Below are 15,000 nucleotides of genomic sequence, written 5' to 3' on the forward strand. Positions count from 1 at the left end.
CGGCCAAGATTCATAGAGGTCAGGGAGGAGGAGGAGGAGGAGGAGGAGGAGGTAGAGGAGGGGAGGCATCATCCTTTGCTGACTCAGGTCTTCAAACAAACCAATGGAATACGATAGAATACACGAGGCCGTTAAAATAGCGAAGAATCTCTCTCTCTCTCTCTCTCTCTCTCTCTCTCTCTCTCTCTCTCTGTAGGTGCGGTCTGATGTTCCTATTTTTTTGCTTTATCTCTCTCTCCTAAATCTGTCAGTCTTTCTCTCACCGTTTTTTTCTTTTGTTTATGTGTCAATCTGTTTTTGTCCTCTCTCTCTCTCTCTCTCTCTCTCTCTCTCTCTCTCTCTCTCTCTCTCTCTTAGTTTATCACATTATTTTCACTCTTTTCTATCTTTTCATTCATTCCCTAACTTCCTTTTTCCTCTCATATCTTTTCCCTTCTTTTCCTACCCACTATTTCACTTCCATCTTCCTATTTCTCTTTTCTCGTTTTCGTCTATCCATTTTACCTAATTTTCCTTTCCCCTATCAATTCCTCTATCTATTCTCTATCTATCCTCTATCTCTCTCTATTCCTACCTCTTCTTATTTTCACTTATCCTTTCTTCCTTCTTTTGCTTATCGTATTTTTCCCTCTTACCTATTCACACCTGTCTACTTATCACCTGTTGTCTTTTGTCCCAGGTGAAATTATGGTGGTGGTGGTGGTGGATAAGGAGATGGTGATGGATAAAGGAGAAATAAAAAAGGAAATAAAAAAACGAACACTGGGAAATAAAAGAACCAAAACAAAACATAAAAAAAAACGAAAACGGAGGCGAACGAAGAAATACAAACACAAACAAACACAAACACAAACACGCGAAACACACACACACACACACACACACACACACACACACACACACACACACACACACACACACTAACACACGCACACTAAAAAAAAAAAGGAAAAAAAAGGGCACTTCACAACATCTATCAAACAACAACCACCTGTCACACACACACACACACACACACACACACACACACACACACACACACACACGGAAGGTTTGCGTGGTATCTAAGCAACGAGAAGCAAAATAAAGTCGGGACGTGACATTTACAGGTAAACTCCTCGTCCTCAGCAACCCGTGATACAGTGTGGAGGAGGAGGAGCAGGAGGAGGAGGAGGAGGAGGAGGAGGAGGAGGAGGGAATATAGTTACTAAGGTAGAAGGAAAGGAAATTACCTGGGGAAAGGAATGTATTGTTGAGTTTACCTTGAGAGAGAGAGAGAGAGAGAGAGAGAATGTACTAAGGGAAAGGAGGCTTTTAGAAGAATGAAAGTGTGTTGAGAATGGCCCGGGTCTCTCTCTCTCTCTCTCTCTCTCTCTCTCTCTCTCTCTCTCTCTCTCTCTCTCTCTCTCTCTCTCTCTCTCTCTCTCTCTCTCTCTCTCTCTCTCTCTCTCTCTCTCTCTCTCCCTCCAACACATGCAGCGCCATGCCATAAATCATACTCAGAACACAAACATTTGTTGGACAAATAAAAAGATCTATATCACAAAACTGTTATATTTTATTTAAAAATAGAAATATTTGTCCACTGCCCGGGCGGGACTCGGCGCGTGTGTATCCTTCAGTGCAATTTCCGCCTTTTTTCTCGCAGCGCCCATAAAGTGACGGGCGCGCGGCGGCTGTCACTCATACAACTCTACGGCCCTCGCCCATAACAGTTCACTACGTCTTGACCCTTCTCGCCTTCCCGTCATCCTTCTAAATCTCATTTCGTCATTTTCCTCTTATTTTTTCTTTTCTTCCTTTCTCCTTCCTTGCTTTAGTTTTCTACATCTTATTCATTTCTTTCTTTACTTCCTCTCATTATTTTCTTAATTTTCCTTCTACTCATTTTCTCCCTCTTTGCGTTACTCATTTATTTATTTTATTTTTCACGTCCTTTCCTCCTTTATTTTCCCTTTACTCACTTTTCCTCTTATCTCGTTTACTCTCTTTTCTTCTTTTTTTCTTTCGTCTTTACTTCTCTCCTTCCTCAATTATATTTCGTCTTTCATCCTCCTTTTCCTTCTTGCTTTCCTAACTTCCTATCCTCCAACCTTCTTTCCCTCCTTCTTTTATTCTTTTATTCCCCCCTTTCCTGCCTATCCTCCTTCATTCCTTTCCTTCTTCCCTCCTACCCTCCCTCCATCCCTCCTTCATTCTTCCGCCCGCAACACACCTGCTGAAGGATTAACTTTCGAGGTATGACCCTTAGCTCAGCAGAAGTAGGGGGGCCATCTTTCCCGCCCATCTCCTTCCTCCTCCCTTCTTCTTTGATACTAGAGGAGGAGGAGGGGGAGGAGGAGGAGGAGGAGGAGGGGGAAGAGGAAAAGAAAGGTTAGCAAGAAATAGGCAAAATATAAACGCAAGAACGCGAACAAGAAGAGAGAAGAGGATGATAAAGATTAGGAAGATGATGATGAGGAGGAAGAAAGGCAAAGGTGAATTAGGAAGAGGAGGAAGAGGAGGAGGTTGTGTAGGGGTGGAAGTAGTGGTTGAGATACAGGAGGTAGGTGGAGGGGGACGCTGCAACGGTAAGGGTGGCAGGAGTGGTGGAGATAGAGGTAAATGTGGAGATGGAGCCAGAGGTGGATGCTAAGGTAGATGCTGGTGTTGGTAATAGTGAGACTGATATTAATGATGAAAAGATTGTCCATAGCAGAGACGGCATTGGATAAAGAGAAGGAGAAGAAGAGAAGAAGAGGGCTGCAGTGAAGAGGTTGGTAAATTCGGATGTGGTTAGGAGAAGGAAGAAGGGAGTAGAGGAAGAAGAGGAGTAATAGAGGGCAGCTGTAGTGATGTTGGTGGATTGAGAAGTGTTTAGGAGGAAGAAGAAGGAAGAAGGAGGAAGAAGAAGATGAAGGAGGAATTTGTAGTCGAGATGTTGATGGATTAAAAGGTGGTTAGAAGAAAGAAGAGTAAAGAGGATGAGGAAGAAGAGGAGATAGTGGATAGAAGGAATAAGAGAAGAAGACGAAAGGAAGGAGAAGGAGGAGCAGGAGGAGGAGGAGGAGGAGGAGGAGGAGGAGGAGGCTGTAGTTATGTTGGTAAACTAAAACGTGCTTAGGAGGAAGAAGGAAGGATGAAGGAGGAGGAAGAAGAGGATGATGATGATGCCGTGGGACTGGTGTTGGTGGCTCCACACGTATTTAGGGATCTCAAAATAAACTCCTTCGGGAATGATTATTAACGCACAGCCCCTGACCAAACACAGGACTCCAGCATCTTGGCGGTATCATTAAGACGGCATATTTGTTCTCCGCGGGCTCCACCAAGACGTGCCTATGCAAATCATTAGCCCTATACCATCCACCTGCCTGGCTGCCTGCGCGAACCTGACTACCTGGCGTTCTGCTCCTCCTGCCCTGCTTCTCTCTCCTCTCTCTCCTCCTCCTCCTTCGCCTCCTACCTACGCCCTGTTTTTTTTTTTCTTCACCGTTGCTTCTATTTCGTGTTTTTCCTCTCCTCTTTTTTTTTCTTCATTTCTTCTGGTACTTTTTGTGTTTCCTTTTTTTCTTTTCATTCTCTTTCCTTTCTCCTCCCATACCCTGGTTTTCCATTTTTTTCTATTTCTTGTTTCATTTCTTCTTTCTTCTTCATTCGCATCTTTGTCTTCTTTATTTTCTTATGTTTTTTGTTGTGAATCTTCTCTGCTTTTCCTTCTCCTACTGGTTCTTGTTCTTGTTCTTCTTGTTCTTATTCTTCTTTACTTCTCGCTTGTTTTCCTACTTTTTCTCTCTTTCGTCTTCTTCCTCCTCTTTTTTCTTCTTGTTGTGTGGCTTCTCTCCTTCTTAATTGTTGTTTTCTTCTTTTCTTCCTCTTCCTCTTGTTCGTATTCTTAGTCACATTATTTTTTTTTCCTATTCTCTTCTTACGCCTCCCTCAGGATTAAGTATGAAGTGAAGGAACGAAGAAAGGAAGGAAGGAAGGAAGGAAGAAAGGAAGGAAGAAATAAAGGAAGGAAGAATGGATGGAAGGAAGAAAGGAGGAAAGGAGGGAAGGAAGGAAGGAAGGAAGATAGGAAGGAGGGAAGGAAGGAAGGAAGGAAGAAAGGAAGGAAAAGGCCAAGGAAAGGGTCTGTGAATGGACTGAGTATTATTTATTTATCTGTTTCTCTCTCCAAAGATGCTGATGATGACGATGATGCCTTTGGACTTGCCAACACAATAAAAACACACGTCATCTTTATCATTCCACGCTATAATACTGCATCTCTCTCTCTCTCTCTCTCTCTCTCTCTCTCTCTCTCTCTCTCTCTCTCTCTCTCTCTCTCTCTCTCTCTCTTGTTTATCTGTTTTGTTTATTCGCTCACGAGTTAATATTCACCCGTTTGTCCGACACCATAACTCAACGAGGCCACAAAAAAAAAAAAAAAAAAAAAACGAAAAAAAATATACAACTTTGTCTATGCGAGTTCGGTCACTAATATTTCGGCGCTGATAACTCAACGCGAACCTAAAAAAGCGTAAAAAAAGAGAGAAAGAAAATATGTATCCACCCTTTCATTCTTTCATTTCGCAAACAGAGGCACATGACATTAATTTCTTAGTACATACATCAAATATATGGTCAGGGAGGGAGAGAGGGAGAGATGTATGTTTGGAGGGAGGGAGAGAGAGAGGAAAGGGCAGGACAGAGGGAGGCATAGGGGATAAAGATGGGTAGGTAGGGAGGTAGGTAGGTGGGTAAATAAGGAGGAAGGGAGAGAGGAAGGAAAAGATGATGAAAGAATGGGAAGAGATAGATAACTTGGTTGGTAGGGATGGAAAAAGGAAGGGAAGGAGAAAGGGAGAGAGGAACTGGGGGGAAGAAGAGATGGAGGAAGGGAGAGAAAAATAAATGAAAATGTCTAGACGGAGGAGAGTTAGGGGAGAGGTACGGAGGAGGAAGAAGGAAGGAGGGAGAGAGATAAAGGTACGTGAGAGAGGAGAATAAAGGAAGGGAAATAGAGGAATAAATAAGGAGGAAGGAAAAGACGAGTAGAATGAGAAATGAGAATGGAAGACGTGGAGAAAAAGAATAAAAGAAGAGGAAAAGGGAGCGTTTATATGCGTAAAGGGAGAGGAGGAGGAAGAGGGGAGAGGAGAGAGGAAGGGAGAAAAGGGAGAGAGGGAAAATGTTAAGTATTCTGGTCATCGATGGATCAAAATTAGGCAAACAATATGAAGACGAGAGAAAGAAGGAGAGAAAGAAAGGAAAAGAGTAGGAAAGAAGGAAAGTGAGAAGAGTGATAGGGAAAAGAAAAATGAGGATAGAGAGAAAAATATACGAAAGGAAGAGATTGAATGGAGGAAAGGGAAAAAAAGGAAAAGAGAAAAAAATTAAAATGATGAACTATAAATGAGGGAAGAGAAGGAAAACATTATGAGGGAATATAAGAAAAGAAATATACGAATTGCAAGGAACGAAAAAAAGTGAAAAAAATAACTAGGGTGATGCGAAAAAGAGGGAAAGCAGTAACAATATAGGAAAAGGAAAAAGAGGAATAAGAGGAAAGAAAAAAAAGTGAAGAAAATAACTAGGGTGATGAAAAAAAGAGGGAAAGCAGTAACAATATAGGAAAAGGAAAAGGAAAAAAAGAACGAAGGACAGAACGAACAGGGAAAAAAAGTGAGCAGGAAAAAGAAAGAATATAGAAAAGAAAAGATATCATACTTAGAGAAACAAAAACAGGTATGAAAAAAAAAATGTGACTGAAAAATAAAACAAATGAACAACAAGAAAATAAAGAAAAGGTAAGATGTGGAAGATGAAAGTGAGCGAGAGAGAGAGAGAGAGAGAGAGAGCCTGAGTCAGCTCATTCCTCTTGTTTACGATACGTTTACAGAGGCGAGAAAACGAAGTAACAGTAACGAAAAGCCTCTCAGATTGTACCGAGCGAGCGAGCGAGAGAGAGAGAGAGAGAGAGAGAGAGAGAGAGAGAGAGAGAATGATAGTGAATGTGTGTGGTGAATTATGGTGCTAGATATATTTTTACTCTCTCTCTCTCTCTCTTTTAGAACACAGGTTTTCACAATAGTTAACTTTACTTTTGGACGTAGAATTGAGTCCTGTTAAGATAGATTTTCAAGAGGATTCAATCTAACTCTTGATCCTCTTACTTTGCCTCTGACTTTCTATTGTTTTGCCCTTGTAATCTTTTTTTCTTTTCGTTGTCATTTTTTTTTGTTCTTTTTTCCAACTTATCTACAAATTTCTATCTTTTTCCTGTTTTATTTTTCCGCTTTGATTATGTTTTATTGTGTTTTTTCTACCTATTCTCGTTTTTGGTGTTTTCTTCTATTTTTTTTCCTATTCCTTCGTTTTATTGAATTTCTGCTTTATTTTCTTTTTTCATGTTTTTTTTCTCTATTCTTATTTTTTTGTTTTTTCCTCTATTTTTCTATTCCCTCGTTTTATCAATTTTCTGCTTTATTATCTGTTTTAGTGTTTTTTTCTTACTAGTAATTTTTTGGGTGTTTTTTTTTATTTGCTGTTTCCTTTCGTTCCTCGCTGTTTTATTCCTTACTCTCGTTTTATTCACTACCTTTTTCAATATGTTTTAATGTTTTGTTCTTTATTTTCTGGTGTTTTTTTCCATTTGCTTTTTCCTTTCGTTCCCCGCTGTTTTTGTTGTTGTTGCTGTTGTTGTTGTTGTTTGTCTCCGTGATGGCGAAGAGGAGAGTTCAATTCACGTGTGTTTGTTTTGCCTGTTTGTTTGTCCGTCTGTCTGTGCGTCGATCTGTTTGTTTGTTTGCTTGCTTGTTTGTTGTGTTTATAATGGGCGCGACGTGTGTTTGTGTTTGCTGTGTAGGTAATGGAGGAGTATGTGTGTGTGTGTGTGTGTGTGTGTGTGTGTGTGTGTGTGTGTGTGTGTGTGTGTGTGTGTGTGTGTGTGTGTGTGTGTGTGTGTGTGTGTGTGTGTGTGTGTGTGTGTGTGTGTGTGTGTGTGTGTGTTTACCTGTTTGTTTGTTTGTTTACCTGCTCTGGATGCTTGCTTCTGCTGTTTACCTGGAAATTGAGATCACACACACACACACACACACACACACTTTCCCCTTTCCTAATACCCCACCAACCCCCTTCACCTCCCCATACCACCCTCTGTACCCCTTCTAACACCATCACCACCACCACCACCACCACCACCACCACCACCACCACCACATCACAACTAACTTCTCCCCACTCCCTTCTATATACCTTCCCCTCCCCCTTCCATCTCTCCTTCTAAACAAGCCTACCCCCTTCCCTCTTCCCCCTTTCCCCCTTTCGACCCGTATCCCCAACTTAATCTCCCCACCACAATCACCACTCCGTAACCCCCCACCCTCATCACCACTACTCCCCCTTCTCCCCACCCCTCCTTCCTCGTATCAACACCCCCTCACCTCCTTCCCCCTCCCCACTTCTTCCTCTTCTCTTCTCTCCCCCTCGAAGTCATAGCTCCCCTTCCCCTTCCACCACCGCCACAAACACCCCCACTCCTTCCCCTCCTCTTCCCATCTACCCCCCTCAAGTTATACCTCCCCCCTCCCCCCCCCTTAATGGACGCGGGGAGTTTACGTGGGGAGGAACCGAGGCAAGACGACGACCTCAGCAAGTTGTCGTGTTTACTGCTTCTTTATTACTCCCCTCCCTCCCTCCCTCCCTCCCCTCCCCTCTGATGCGTCTACGTGTCCCCTTTCCTCCCTTCCTTCCTTCCTTTCTCTCCCTTTTCATCCCCTCACTCCTTTTCCATTTTCCTTTCTTTGCATCTCTCTCTCCTTCTCTCCCTTTCCTTTTCCTCTTTATCTTCCTCTTTCCTCTTCTCTTCCTCTCTTCTTTCCTCCCTCTCTCCTCCTATGCCTCCTTTTTATCCCATTCCATTTTCCTTTCTTCCTCTCTTCTTTCCTCCCTCTCTCTTCCTATGCCTCCTTTTTATCCCATTCCATTTTCCTTTCTTCGCCTTTCCTCCTTCCTCCCCTCCCTTATTTTTTCCTCTATCCTCTTCCCCTCTTCCTCTCCCTGTACCTCCTTTTTCTCCTCTACCTTTCTCCTTTTCCGTCTTTCTCTGCCTCATCTACCATTTTTCTTTTCTTCTTTTCTTTCCCCTTTTTTTATCATTTTCGTTTTTTATTAGCTGTCATTCATTCACTTTGTTTTTCTTCTTCTTCTTTTTCTTCTTCGTGTATTTATTTTTTCGTCTTTTTACATTTTCCTTCACTTTCCCCTCTTTTCCTTCCCCTCCGTCTCCCTTTCCCCCTTTTCCTCTTTCCTCTTACTCTTATTCCCTCCTCTTTCTTCCCTCCCCTCACTCCTCTTCACGCCTCCTCCTCTTATCTCTCCCTTCTCTCCTCACTCCATTCCACCTCCTCCTCCTCCTCCTCCTCCTCTTCTTCCCTCTAGTCTCCCCTCACTCTTCTCTTCCCCTCGTTTCCTCCCCTCATAGCACCCTCGTATTGTCTCCTCCTCCTCCTCCTTCTCTTCCTGCGGTGGTGGTGGTAGAGGTGGAGGCAAACTGTCCCCCTCCTCCTCCTCCTCCTCCTCCTCCTCCTCCTCCTCCTCCTCCTCCTCCTCCTCCTCCTCCTCGTGTACCCTTGCCAATTCTCTCTCTGACCCTCCTTCTCCCCTTCTGTCTATGTTTGTTTGTTTGTTTGTCTGTCTGTCTGTCTGTGTCAGTCTCCGTGTGCTTCTCTCTCTCTCTCTCTCTCTCTCTCTCTCTCTCTCTCTCTCTCTCTCTCTCTCTCTCTCTCTCTCTCTCTCTCTCTCTCTCTCTCTCTCTCTCTCTCTGTTTCCATCCCCCTTGTCCTCCTCCTCCTCCTCCTCCTCCTCCTCCTCCTCTTCCTCCGCCCCATTACCCTCACCACTATCAAACTTGGCCCAAGGATCTTTAACCCTCTCCCGTCCTCCTCCTCCTCCTCCTCCTCCTCCTCCTCCTCCTCCTCCTCCTCCTCCTACCTTCAAATACAGTCAAAGGATGATACACGTATTTTTTTTTCATAATCTTGTCACACGAAATTTCCATATATGTATTTTGCTTTTTTTTTTTTGTATTTTGTATTTCATTAATATTCTAGTTTGTCCGCGAGTTTGTTTTCCCTTTTATATTACTCTCCTGATTTCCCTTCCTCCTCCTCCTCCTCCTCCTCCTCCTCCTCCTCCTCCTCCTCCTACTCGTCCTCCTCCTTCAGCAGTGACACAAAGGATTTTTTCTCTCTCATGATAGGATGTTAGATTTCCTTCCCTCACTTCCTCCCCTCCTCCTCCTCCTCCTCCCTCTCTCCATCCTCCTTTCCTCCCTTCTTCCCTTTCTCAAATTTAAAGAGCAAAGCCAAATTTTCATCTGTTTGAGGAGTGACGTGAATTCTGCAACAAACACTCTCTCTCTCTCTCTCTCTCTCTCTCTCTCTCTCTCTCTCTCTCTCTCTCTCTCTCTCTCTCTCTCTCTCTCTCTCTCTCTCTCTCTCTCTCTCTCTCTCTCTCTCTCTCTCTCTCTCTCTCTCTCTCTCTCTCTCTCTCTCTCTCTCTCTCTCTCTCTCTCTCTCTCTCTCTCTCTCTCTCTCTCTCTCTCTCTCTCTCTCTCTCTCTCTCTCTCTCTCTCTCTCTCTCTCTCTCTCTCATCTGCAGTCTCTTCTCCGCTCCTCCTCTTCCTTGTTTTAGCATACTTTTCCCTCTTATCCTCTTGTTATTAATTTCTATCTACACCTTCCTCTCCCTTCTTCCTTCAGTGCGTCTTTCCTCCTCCTCCTCCTCTTCTTCCTCCCCTGCTTTATTATATGTTCACCTCTTATCCATCTCTCTTGTTGTTTTTTTCTTCTTCTTCTTTTTAGTTCGCTTCCTTAACGGGCTCCTTTATTCTCCGTAGCCAAGTCCTTCAACGCTTCTTTCCTTTTTCCCCTTCTTCCTTCCTTCTTATTCTTATTCTTATTCTTCTGCCTCCTCCTCCTCCTCCTCTTCTTCTTCTTCTCTCTGGTTCTGCTTTGTAACTGTTTCTCCTTCCCTCTCTTTCTCTTTTACCTGTCACATTTATATTTTTTCTACCTTGTCATATTCCTCTTTATTTTTTTTCTACCTCCTCCTCCTTCTTTTTATTGATATTTTCTCCCTCCCTCCTCCTACTCCCTCTTTTTCCATATCCCCTTCCTCCTTCCTACCATACTCTTAGCTCCTCCTCCTCCTCCTCCTCCTCCTCTTCCTCCACATATGATTTTGCTCCATACTACCAAACCGAAACTCTCCCATACTCCTCTTTCTCCTCTTCCTCTATCCATTCTCCTCCTCCTCTTCCTCCCCTTCCTTCTCCTCCTCCGCAGCCCCAACTTCCCGTCTTCAGCGCATAGGAAGTGCTGGATGGCGACGGGTAAACAATGGGAGGAGGAGGAGGAGGAGGAGGAGGAGGAGAGGTTACCATGGCGACGGGACTAATCCGGGCAGAGTAAACACCCACCCCGCGCACCACCCCCTAATTTTAAAATCTTCTTAATATGCGTCACTGACTCCGACCGACGCCGAAGATCTCAACAGACAGACGCGCCGACGACGAGGCCCACGCACAGACACACAAACAGACACACAGACGTAGAGGTACACAGATATTGATAGACAGATAGACAGATGCATAGACAGAAATATATGCAAATAAAAAATTATACGCCGAAGATCTCAATAGACAGACGAGGAGACAGCGAGACCCACACACACACATACAGACAGACACATAGAGATAGATGGACAGACACATAGATTGATAGGTAGCTTGAAAGATACGGATAAAAAGATACGCTGATATTAAGATGGACGCGCAGACACATTGATAGATAGATACATAGATAGATAGAGGATAGATAGATAGATATAGATGGACAAATAAAGAAAAAAAATAGGCTTAGATATAATGAGTTTGATATGAAAATAGATAGACAGACCGACCGACAGACAGAAAGACACACAGACACAGACAGAAACAGAATAATAGATCGATATATAAAGAAAAATAGAGACAAAAATAAAGACAGATAGATCGACAGAGAGAAAGACAGACGAAAAAAGAGAAAGATAGATATATTGATTAACAGACAGAGATTGACGAAAACTGATAGACAGACCGACAGACAAATACAGACATATAGACAGATAGATAGACAGACATACAGTGAGTCAGCTAGTTACTCAACCCCCAATTTTCTCTCTCTCTCTCTCTCTCTCTCTCTCTCTCTCTCTCTCTCTCTCTCTCTCTCTCTCTCTCTCTCTCTTCTATGGACAAACACACAATTACAGAGATACAATAACTACATCGTGTGTGTGTGTGTGTGTGTGTGTGTGTGTGTGTGTGTGTGTGTGTGTGTAACAAGACAATCAAGAGGCTGAAAGAAAGAGGAAATAAAGAGGAAAGGTGTTCAGCGGCGTATAATAGGCTGCTGAAGGAAGAGGAAGAGGAGGAGGAGGAGGAGGAGGAGGAGGAGGAGGAGGACTGCTTGAAGAAGAGAAGCGGAGTACATGAAGGAGCTGAAGGAGTGTTTCTGGAGGACGAGGAGGAGGAGGAGGAGGAGGAGGAGGAGGCGGAGGAGGAAGAGGAGGAGGCATCATCTTATTGTTCCTTCTCTTCCTCGTCTCGTTTTCTTCCTGTCTTCCTCCTCTTCCTCCGCCACCCTCTTCTTCCTCTTAAAAGTCAGCCCTTCTTCCTTTTTCCTTTATAATCTTCCTCCTTTTTCTCCTCTTCTTCCTCCTCCCCAACCATCAAATTCCTCTCTGTCTCTTCCTCCTCCTCCTTTCTTCTAAGCCGTCCTCTCCCGTCTTAACCTCTCCTTCTTCTCTCTCCTCTTTTTTTTCTCTCCCTGTCTCTCCCTCCTCACCCTTTCAGTCTCCCTTCTCTCCCCTTAACTTCATTTCGTCACCCTTCTCCCTTTTCCTTCTCCTTCATCTTCTCTTCTTCCTTCTCCTTCATCCTCTCTTCCTTCTCCATCTTCTCTTCTTCCTTTTCCTTCTTCATCTTCCTTCTGTCTCTTTTCTTCCTTTCTTCTCAACCCCCGTCTGTTCTCTTCCTCATTCATCTTCTTTTCCTCCTTTTTCTAATCTTCCTCTTCTTTCTTCATCTCCCAACTGTCCCTTCTCTTCCATTGCTCTCATCTCCCTCTGTGTACCTCCTCCTCCTCGTCCTCTTCATCTTCTCTTCCTCCTCCTCCGTCACCACTCTCTCCCCCTTCCCCTTCCTCTTCCTCCTCCTCCTCCTGCTCCCCTTTTCCATCTTCCTACTCTCTTCTTTCCCCTCCTGCTTACCCCCTCCCTCTATACCTCCTCCTTCATCTTCTCTTCCTCCTCCTCCTCCTCCGTCCCCACTCTCTCCCCCTTCCCCTTCCTCTTCCTCCTCCTCCTCCTCCCCTTTTCCATCTTCCTACTCTCTTCTTTCCCCTCCTGCTTACCCCCTCCCTCTATACCTCCTCCTCCATCTTCTCTTCCTCCTCCTCCTCCGTCCCCACTCTCACCCCCTCCTCCGCCCCCCTTTCCCCTCCCCCCTCGACGCCGCGGCAGCACAAATACATGCCGATGTTAATTTAAAAGTTGATTAAGGCGTCCTGTAAACACTGGCTAAAAACAAAGGCTTCGATCTCCCATCAAAACACTTCTTAGGCGAGTCGCTTCAAAATTCCGGAGAGATTTTCGCTTTTCTTTTCGAACGCTTAGGAAGTTTTATTTTTCTGTTTTCTCGCTTTTTCTTCGGTTTTTACTTTTTTTTTCCTTTGTTTTCTTCCTTGAGTTTTATTTTTATTTTTTTTGTTTTCTTCCTTTTTCTTCGGTTTATATTATTTTTTTCTCCTCTGTTTTCTTCCTTGAGTTTTTTTTGCTTTTTTTTGTTTTCTTGCTTTTTCTTCGTTTTTTACTTATTTTTTTCTTCTCTGTTTTCTTCCTTGCTTCATTTTTAATCTTTTTATGTTTTATTTTCCTTCCTTTTCTCTCTTCGTCTTTGCGTGTGTTCTCTTTCTCTTTATTTTCTTCCAGTTTTATTTTTTGGTTTAATTTTCGTTTTTTCTTCGCTTCCTCTTTTCCTCTTCGTATTTTCTCCCTCCGTTTATTTTCTTCTTTCACTTTTTAACTTTTTATTTATTTTCTTTTGCTATCTTCGTCTTCGCGTCTTCTCTTTATTTTCCTCTTTCAGCATTTTTTCCTTCGCTCCCTTCCTCTTTCATCATTTTCTTCTTATCTCCTTTTTCCTTCTCTTCTGTCTCTCTTCCTTCGCTTCTTCCTCATTCGTCTCTTCTGTCTATCTTCTTCTCCTCTCCTTCCTTTTCTGTTTTTCCTAATATTCCTCCTCGGCCAGCGTGTTTATGTCGCAGCTAAACACACATATCACACCTGTCCTTACAACGTTACCTGAAATCATTAAGCCCCCGCGCACCTGGGAGGGGAGGAGGAAGGGAAAGGTGAAGGGAGGGAAGGAGGAAGGGAGAGGTGAAGTGAGGGAAAGAAGGGAAGGAAAGGTGACGGGAGGAAAGAAGGGAAGGAAAGGTAAAGGAAGTGAAGGTGAAGGAGGGAAGGAGAGAAGGAAAAAAAAAGGAGGGAAGAAGAGATGAAGGGATAGAAGGAGGAAAGGAAAGAGGAGAGAAGAAAGGAACGGCAAAGAAAGTGAAGGTAAAGATGGAAAGGAGGGAAGGAAAGTTAAGGGATGAAAAAAAAGGAAAAAGAAAAGGGGAAAAGAAAGGAAGAAGGGTGGGAAGAAAAGCTAAAGGAAGGATGAAGGAAAGAAGGGAGGGAGAGGAAGGAAGAAAAGATATGAACAGAGGAGAGGGAAGGAAGGAAAGTGGGAAGTGATAGATAGATAAACAGAGAGATAGATATAGATAAAGAGAAAAGAGAGAAGAGAAGGGAGGGGAAGCGAGAAGAGAACAGCAGGGAAGGGAAGGAAAGAAGAAAATAAAAAAAAGGTATAAAATTTAACTCCCGACAACCGTGAGCCCCAAACAACCAATGAGCGCGCAGGAAAACTTGTTAATTGCGACAAACGACATTTACCTGGAGTGTTTACCTGGCGAGGTGCGCGCCGGGGGGCCGCTCCTGTACTTCCTTTCAATAAGTCATTTCCGAGCACTGGTTTTCAATAATGTCAAGTCCTCTTCTGTCGGACGTATTTAGTTAGGTGCTTTTTTGACTTCCTTTGAAACTCTTTGATGTCGAGAGGAGCTGAGGAAAAAAGGAGCGACTCTAAACAAATAGTAACGCGGATTAGATGAGTCTCTCCTTTGATCGCACACACACACGCACACACACACACACACCGGGCAGCCCATGGACGAGGGTGTGTCTTCTCCATTGTCCTCCGCTCTCTCTCTCTCTCTCTCTCTCTCTCTCTCTCTCTCTCTCTCTCTCTCTCTCTCTCTCTCTCGGTATATATGTAATGTTTTCCAGCTTGTCGTTTTTCCTTCCTCCTCTTTCTCCGCCTTTTCTTGTTTTTTCTTTTTGTTTTGTCTTGTTTTCCAGTTTAGCAAAAGTCAGATTTATTTGGTGTTTGTCGGCTTGTTTTTTTTTGTGTGTGTGTTTCTATGTACACACACACACACACACACACACACACACCCACACCCACACACACACAATATACTCACAGCACCTTCGATTTCGTCCGCTTACCTGTTGAAAGAGAAGAAACAAACATACATTAATAAAACAAACAAAAATATACAACAATTAAGATTATGTACCCTTCTACTACTACTACTACTACTACTACTACTACTACTACTGCTACTACTGCTGGTCTGGTACATCTCCTTCCCGTTCTCTTCTCCCTTCAGCAGGACACGTACAGCTCCGTCAGGCAATATTATTCTTGTTTTCCCTCACTTTTCCCTTCCACGCGAGGGTTGCCAGCGGAGGAGCAGCGCCCATTAACAGCGACCATTAACCATCGTAACTCCCCTTAAATTGATTTCTAAATATCTTCTTCACCTCCAGATGCTTCCCTCCTCCTCCCCCTTCCTCCTTCTTCCTCCTCCTCCTCCTACTCGTCGT

General features: G+C 43.6%; 1 protein-coding gene across 10 annotated transcripts in view; it reads right to left on the minus strand.

The window, feature by feature from the left end:
- Positions 1–15,000, minus strand: part of LOC126985418 (forkhead box protein P1-like) — a 483,883-nt gene that overhangs the window by 108,506 nt on the left and 360,377 nt on the right. For all 10 annotated transcript variants that reach the window (XM_050840267.1, XM_050840268.1, XM_050840261.1 and 7 more), the window contains one exon: positions 14,600–14,619. In XM_050840267.1, the coding sequence (XP_050696224.1) occupies positions 14,600–14,619 (20 nt within the window). The remainder of the gene's footprint in view (positions 1–14,599; positions 14,620–15,000) is intronic.

The sequence above is a fragment of the Eriocheir sinensis genome, chromosome 59 (assembly GCF_024679095.1).
Source record: "Eriocheir sinensis breed Jianghai 21 chromosome 59, ASM2467909v1, whole genome shotgun sequence".
Taxonomy (NCBI): domain Eukaryota; kingdom Metazoa; phylum Arthropoda; class Malacostraca; order Decapoda; family Varunidae; genus Eriocheir; species Eriocheir sinensis.